At 40.8% G+C, this 7,812-nt stretch overlaps 1 protein-coding gene across 1 annotated transcript; it reads right to left on the bottom strand.

The window, feature by feature from the left end:
• Positions 1-972: 972 nt before the first annotated feature.
• On the bottom strand, positions 973-6,613 carry prpf19 (pre-mRNA processing factor 19). Its single transcript, XM_085424261.1, has 16 exons — positions 6,434-6,613; positions 6,074-6,223; positions 5,519-5,595; positions 4,336-4,477; positions 4,114-4,187; positions 3,951-4,016; positions 3,810-3,851; positions 3,608-3,682; positions 3,444-3,519; positions 3,248-3,357; positions 2,971-3,126; positions 2,793-2,862; positions 2,532-2,705; positions 2,232-2,314; positions 1,816-1,921; positions 973-1,719 (listed from the first exon to the last, which is right to left on the bottom strand). Exons 1-16 carry the CDS (start codon positions 6,450-6,452, stop codon positions 1,622-1,624), a joined length of 1,518 nt encoding a protein of 505 aa, XP_085280387.1. The 5' UTR covers positions 6,453-6,613; the 3' UTR covers positions 973-1,621.
• Positions 6,614-7,812: the final 1,199 nt, after the last annotated feature.

Below are 7,812 nucleotides of genomic sequence, written 5' to 3'. Positions count from 1 at the left end.
AATGAACACTTAAAATTCAACTGAGATGTTGTGTAGGATTTGCGTAGAAATCACAGCCTCTAAGCATGCAGATATGTATCATAGGCGTGAAAACCATGGCCGTTTTGATTTCTTCAAGCTATTCTTTCTCTAGGGTGGAATGATTGTACAGCATAGATCTTTAATGGTTTAAAAAAAAAAAAAAAAAAAAACAAGAACTCAGTGCATGTTTGAATTTATTGTGGATTTCCTCTAATCCACACACAATCAAGTCTTTTAATTAATTGGTGTTGAAGGTTCTGTCTTTTTACTTGAAAAGGCCAGCGCATATTAACTTCTTGTTCATGTGATCATGAGTTCCTCTTTGCCAACATAAAAGGGATTTGTTATGCAAATGTGTCACTACTTTGTCAGGGGGGGAGAGGGGGGGGGTTGCATGTATGTCTGGAGGAAGACCTGAACTGTCACTGTCAGATAAGAGGAAAATGGTTACAATGAAGCATGCCATTAAACTGGAAACTGCTGGAACAGGCAGCATCACTGTCCACAGTGAAGTGAGTTTTAGAGTGTTACGTCACGACAGACTGAGGATGCCAGTCAAAAGAAAAAAAAAAAAAAAAAAGGGGTCCTGCTCCAAAATCAAGACCTTCAAGCTCAACTGAAGCTTGTTGATGGATACCTAGATTGTCTGCTCAAGGCAAGCCCTTCTAAGGAAACATTTAACCAAATATCAATGCAAGTACGTAAAAGAGGGTAAAAAAAAAAAAAAAAAAAAAAAAAAAAAAAAAAAACACAAAACAATCCAATCCTCCTTGTATGTGAACCGGTGACCGCGACTGTATCAAAAATAAAGATCACTCTCATTGTTTGGTATAAAGCTCAAACATCAAGAAAGCAATGAGTAAAATGCATTTTGATTTGAAAGGAACTTTATATTTTGGATGTATCTACAAAGTAACCATTCTAGCTGAGGACCCCCACAGGGACAGACACTTGTATGGCAATACAAAAGATATTTTATTTAATTGTAAAAGGGCAGATGTGCAACAGGTAAAACAGCAGGTAATAAGAAATACACACCCAGGGGGAAAACAAAAGACAAAAATGTTTAAATGGAATCAATAAAACAGGAAATGAAATGTGGCAAAGGTTTTTCACAGAAGTACATCAATTTCTTACACCTGTTGATCTCACTGTACATGACTGTAGATGTATCTTATCTTACCCTAACGATATTATAATGAAGCTGGTCTACACTAAGAAGCAATAATAGTTTCCAAAGACCCCCTCTCCTTTCATACATACACAAAAAAAAGAAAATACTACAGTAAAATCATAATTGCTGGCAAACAGGAAAGGAACTTAGAGGCTTTTCATGTCATTTTACATCATTTAGATTTCAAACACATAAAGCCAACAAACATGTCGCACTAACCATGCTGCTTCAAATCGCTGACAATCTCACAGATTTCTTCACTGGATATGAGGACTGACTCACTAAAAAAGATGCAAAGTTAGCACAGATTTCTTTTTTTCTTCCTTTTCTGATAATGAATGTGTCGGAGGTAGCGGCAGCTCTGACACAGACTGTTCTCGTCTTAGTTGCCCTCCTCCCCTCATCTTGAATTTCTGCTTTTATTTTTTACAAACTGTAAAATTTGAGGCTTCTGTCCATTGCTGTAGAAGTCAGGAACCGGGCATTCTCTCCAAAGGCCACCCCAGTCACCAATCCTGTATGGTCTATGGTTGAAAAGAAAAAGATCAGGGGTAAATGTCACGTGCATACTAGTTGAAAATCTCGAAAGAGATTTGACTTTTTTTTGTTTGTCTTCATACCGGTGAAGTTGAGGACCTCAGACCACTGCTTGCAGATGTAGACACGGATGTCAGACCCTCCTACAGCCAGGTAGGTACCACTCTGATCAAACACAAGGGACTTCACCTGAAACAAAAAATGAATGGATTAGGCTCAGAAGCAAACCTAAGATGGGTTGGACAACTTCAAAGCTGGTCCACAGTGAAACGCTGGAGGTCGGCTTAGTAAAAATAAAGAGAACGCAGTGAAAAACTGATAATCTGGTTCTTTCTGAAGTTAAAACAATCCACCCACCAGCACCCTGACAATTATACATGCAACTTTTCATCCACAGCCATTTATCTCTGCGTGCAATGACAGCCTACAGGTGATGCTAAGACTATTTCTCAAACACTTAAAAAATTCCTTTAGAAAGAAGAAATCCCAAATTTCTTACCTCATAGTTGTTGTCCAGAGTAATGGTCTTGAAGTTCTTCAGCTTCCTCAAATCCCACAGTTTCAGAGAGCTGTCCTGGGCACCTGGAGCAAACGAGGATAAGTTAATTTTTTTCTATTGGCACACCATTTTTATTCTTGTAAGGCTGAAGACACGGGGAAATCTCCAAAACTATGCAAGTCATTGATGCACAAGTCACTTTTGATACTCTAAAGAAAATGTTCATGCAGCTCTACAAGTTTATGCACATTACAGACTGACGGCTAATCTACGCAAAAAATGCTATCAAGTCAGTCTCACCTGTGGCCAGATAGTATCCGTTCTCAGAGAAAGCAATGGAGGTGACAGGTCCAGAGTGACCGGGGAAGTTGGCCACGTTGGTGCGCTCCTTCAGATCCCAAATCTTAATCTGGGAGTCCGCAGTACCAGTGCCAAAAATGAGACCATCAGGGTGGAACTGAGCGCATGTGAGAGCTGAGGGGTGCAATCAGAAACATTATGCCTGGAAGAGGACTGTTATTATGACTATCAAACGCATTAAGCAAGCAAAGAGAAACTTACCACAGCCAGCACTTTCATCAGTAACTTTGGTGAGGACTCTGCCCGTCTGGATATCAGAAAAGGCCCAGTACTACAGGATAAAAATAATAAGAGTTAGAGCGGTGAAGCAGTTTAATGGCAAAAAGGTCGATCATTCAGTGATTAAGTTCATGGCCTGTCGGTAATTTCAAGCACGCACCTGATCCTCAGAGGAGCTGAGCAGGTAGTCTCCAGTAGCATGAAGAGAGAGACCAGTGACGCCTCCCTCGTGAGCACGCACCACCTGCACACAGTTGCCCCCGGTGACAGACCACACACGGATGGTGGTGTCTGGAGAGGCGGAGAAGACCACAGACTAGAAGAGAAAAGACGGCAAGCGAGTGAGGAACAACGGATTAAAGGAACAATCGTGTTAGTCACATCTCCATTAAAATGGAGGTGAATGTTTGCATTTAGGTTCTCAGAGGACATGTTACCTGAGATGGGTGGTAAATGACAGAGGTAACCTTCTTGGTGTGACCCTTAAGCGTTGCCACGATCTGCTCTTCGTTCTTGTCAAACACCACCACGTTCTTATCAGCTCCACCTGGGAGATAGAACAGGTTTAATATCAGATTCTTTGTCTGGCATCCCAGCAAATGAAATACAGAATGAAAGATTGATTCAGTGTACCGGTGAGCACTTTGTTGGTGTCTGAGGGACACAGATCCAGAGACAGAATACCCGGCACACTGGCACTATGAAGACCCTGAAAGCAACATAAGAGAGAATGTTGATACATTGGATCGCTCTGTGAAACAAACGCATCCTCGTGATCCTGCACAATCTATACTTACAGCATGGGAGGCCACTTGGCGGTATTTGCCAAGATCCTCGGCTCTAACCAGATCCTCTGGGACAGTTTTGCCTCTCTGTAGAGAACCACAGTAAAGCAATTAAATGAGAGCGAGAGTAAATTATGCACAAACAGAGCTTGTGGCAAAACAAGTAAAACAAGTGTTTGCACATTAGCAGCTAAATACAAGAGAAATATAATACCTTCTTTCTCTCTGTAGTGAGGATAGTAGCCTTGTCTTGGAGCTGCAAACAGAAAAAAGCACATTTAAAACCATCAAGCAATTATGACAAAGGTCATAATGGTAAAAAAAAATCAATAAAAAAAAAAAATATCAATATTACCTTCTGGATGATTTCTGGAGTCATTCCCACTTGTTCACTAATCTCCATAGGCTCTCCACCAGCCCCCTGGTGTAAAAAAGGCAGAATTAAATATTGTTTAAATGGCATGATTTGTCAGTCTGATCATTGTCTTATCAGCTGAAAATAAAGCCCAGCTACTCACTGCTGCAGCTGGCTGAGAGGCGGGCACTGCCTGAGGGGCAACCAATCCGGCCTGGGGTTTGAGCGTGGCAAGAGCTGTGGAAAGAAGAAATCAACTCATTAAAATAAATAAAACACACACATAATATCAATGAATCCAGGTTCATTTGGACCAGACGATCACATTAAAGCCATTTATACATGTTTCATAACTGTGTAGAAACCCAAACTGCTGTCGACCCACCTTCTCTTGCAGCTGTGACCTCTTTGGTGAGTCGAGCGATGACTCTGCAGGCGGCATCGTGCTGATAGAGGGCATGTGAAAGTTCTTGGCGAGTAGTCTGCAGCTGCTGCCGCAAGGTGAAACTATGAAGCATTACAGCATCCTAGAACAGATATCAAAAAGAAAAAGTGAGAAAGGAGCACATGTATTATTTCACAAATTTTAAAAAAGGAAGATAAACAAAAACAAACAGACTCACTGGAATATGTGTTTAAATGAAAAAAGGAGGATAACAAGATCGAATTCGCTTTTTTGGTCTCAGCTAAAGAATTCAAGTTATTTAAATCAATGTACCAAACAAACATATTTTTTGATCCTCTACTAATAGAAATGAATTAAAATTGATTCTAAAGACCCAGGGTTTGTCACAAAACTTGCAATTCAACAAAGGAAAGGGGCAAATCTTCCATTAGATTATTATTTTGTGGCACAGATTAGATTTATAATAATGTGTTGTGACCCATCATACAATGCACAATTGAAAACAAACAAACAAAATAAACCCAAAACAACTGTCCTGTTGTTAAAAACTGCCAGAGAGGGATAAATGGTGCACTGTAACACACTTTTAATTGTTAAACTATGTAACACCCTACAGATTGATTTTACTTCTACATATTTATAACTAATTTGGGGCAACCGTGGCTCAGGGGGTTGGGAAACGGATCTGTAACCAGAAGGTCGTCGGTTCGAGCCCCGGGCTCTCTGTCCTGGTCGTTGTGTCCTTGGGCAAGACACTTTACCCTACTGCCTACTGGTGTTGGCCAGAGGGGCTGAAGGCGCGATATGGCAGCCTCGCTTCTGTCAGTCTGCCCCAGGGCAGCTGTGGCTACAACTGTAGCTGCCTCCACCAGTGTGTGAATGTGAGAGTGAATCAATAGTGGAATTGTAAAGCGCTTTGGGTGCCTTGAAAAGCGCTATATAAATCCAATCCATTATTATTATTATTATTAATTTATATTGATTGATTAATAGCTGACTCCCTACTTGTTTAAAGGTTCTTAAATGTTGTGTGTGTGTAATGTGTTGTTGATGTAGTGTTAAACATTAATAAGAAAAATAAATTTAAAAACAAAATGATACATACAATAGATACAGTATAAAGTGCTCTGTTCTTTGATATCTCAGAGTTTACAGGACTTACCCATTCATCTTGAAGGGACTTGAGAATGGCAGGAATACTGGTTGCCGATGGTGCCTTTGGTCTAATAGGATGAGCCACTAAAAGACAGGAAACCTCTTCAGTAACTTATCAAGGCTTATTTGCAATGAGATTTGAGTATTTAAGGGCATATGACGCACTGATTTTCTTTTCATATATAAAACTTGATAATGTTCTATGTTTCTATGAATATCACAAAGAGTAGTTCACGAACACCAATCGAGGTTTGCTTCACCCCTGAAGGCCACACAAATAAAATTAAAACGTAGAATATTTTGCTTCTTCTGAAGTTGAAAATAAAAGTTGATTTGTTTGGAAGGTTTTATTTTTCCGCTTCACTTGAATTTTTCAGGTATTGTTTGGTTTTTTTATATGATAAATACAATACAGTACAATGCAACACGCCTGCAAACTTCAGCCTACTAAACCAAAGCCGAGCATCATGCCACTGATAACGACCTCTCTCACGGAAGTAGCATTACTCTGTATGAGCTTTATTACGGTCTATTGACTTATAGAAAACACCCAGAAACCCACCTTTGATGTCTACGAGCTGCTCCTCGGACAGCGGCTGTCCGTTCATCGGGTCCGTCCCATTCTCTGCGATGTACTTCTCGATCAGCCTCCGTTCAAACACCTGGTTGGACACCGGAGAGACGCACGGGTGCTCTGGCACTTCATTAGAAACTGTAAAAGAGTTCAATTCCGGCTTTTTAACACCACATAACTACCAGCAATTTAAATAAACACACAATTAAAAAAAGAGAGCTCGCTGAACTATATAAAAGCAGAAGGCGGTGCTGCATGGCCGCTAACGCTAGCTAAATCAGCTAGCAGCATTAGCGCGGTACCGTGCTAACCGGCCTCCGTCATATCAATGAATTCAGCTTCACCTACTTGCACAAACCAAAGCCATGTTCCAGGCAGAGTCCTACAAGTCTCGTCTTAATTGTGATTTAAGCTCGCGCTTTACTTTAAAGTTGTTGCAGCTAAGGTAGACTTTACTTCTGTTTGGAAGTAGCACGCTGTTCTTTCATTGCCGCTACAACGAAGATTCTTCTTCTACGCTTTGAGTTAGCTTCAATGTCCCAAACTCTGCCACCTACCGTCATGCGCTGAGGAGAACGAGAACGAGTTTTAGCCAAATAGACGCTCACGACACAAGAGTCAGAATCAGCTTTATTGATCAAGTATGTGTACACATACAAGGAGTTTTTGCACTCAGTGTACATGACAGAGTAGCCAACGTACAAGCAGAGTAACAACATGACACCAACACGGCACAGACAATAATACATTTATGGCATATTTATAGTCCAAAGTTGCAGAGTGCAAATCTGTTGGAATAAATAAGAGATGGACAGCTAGTTAGTATATATACAGTATACCCATGAGGATTGACTATAAATATATATACGGCATATAGCTATGTACAACAGGACAGAACAGTATATACAGTATGCTTTGATTCAGCATCAGGTATGGTGGATGTTTTAAATACAGAGACTATGTGAGTGTCCTAAATGTTTATCAGAGTGATGGCCTGTGGAAAGGAACTGTACAGATGGCTGCTTTTTTGGGCAAACGGTGCTCTGTAGCACCTACCAGAGGGTATGGAGTGATATTGCCTGCTTGTGTCCTGACTCTGGATTTGTTTTTCCTGCAGACTTCACTGTCCATCATAGTCTGTTCTTGTCCTGCATGGATGCTGATCCAAACAATACCGACATGAGTGAGCAGAGAACAAACTGGATTATTCCAGAGTTGAATAGATCATCACCTCCTGAGGCAGGTTGAACCTCCTGAGCTGGCGCAGGCTCTGCTCTGCCTCTTTGATAATAGTGTCTATACGGAGTGACCACTTTAGATCTTGGAAGATTGTGGCAAGCAGGCATAATGGAGAGGGACTCCTCAACTCCACTGTTACTGCTACAGTTTTGAGCGTATTCAGCTCTAGGCTGATCTGACTGCCCCACAGGGCCAGCTGTTCAACTCCACATCTGTGTCCTTGATAAGGCCGACTTCAGACCGTCATCAAACATCACAATTCTGACTGACAGGTCTTTTGAGAAAGAGTCATTTGCGTAGAGAGAGAAGAGCAAAGAGAAGAGGACCACCCCTGGGTGGCCAATATACATACAGTGTAAAGACGACATCATCTAAAATGTGTTTCTTAAAGATTATTTTTTTATTTTTTGAGTGATGACATTTTGACATTATGAAAATATTACAAGCTTTGGGGATAAAAGGTTATCCTGCACACAACATTCAAATAT

Source organism: Rhamphochromis longiceps, linkage group LG2 (genome assembly GCF_057381845.1).
Source record: "Rhamphochromis longiceps isolate RC_006_pf linkage group LG2, R_longiceps_female_GT1.1, whole genome shotgun sequence".
Lineage (NCBI taxonomy): Eukaryota > Metazoa > Chordata > Actinopteri > Cichliformes > Cichlidae > Rhamphochromis > Rhamphochromis longiceps.
The sequence above is the reverse complement of the archived record's forward strand: the minus strand, read 5'-3'. Positions and strand labels throughout refer to the sequence as shown.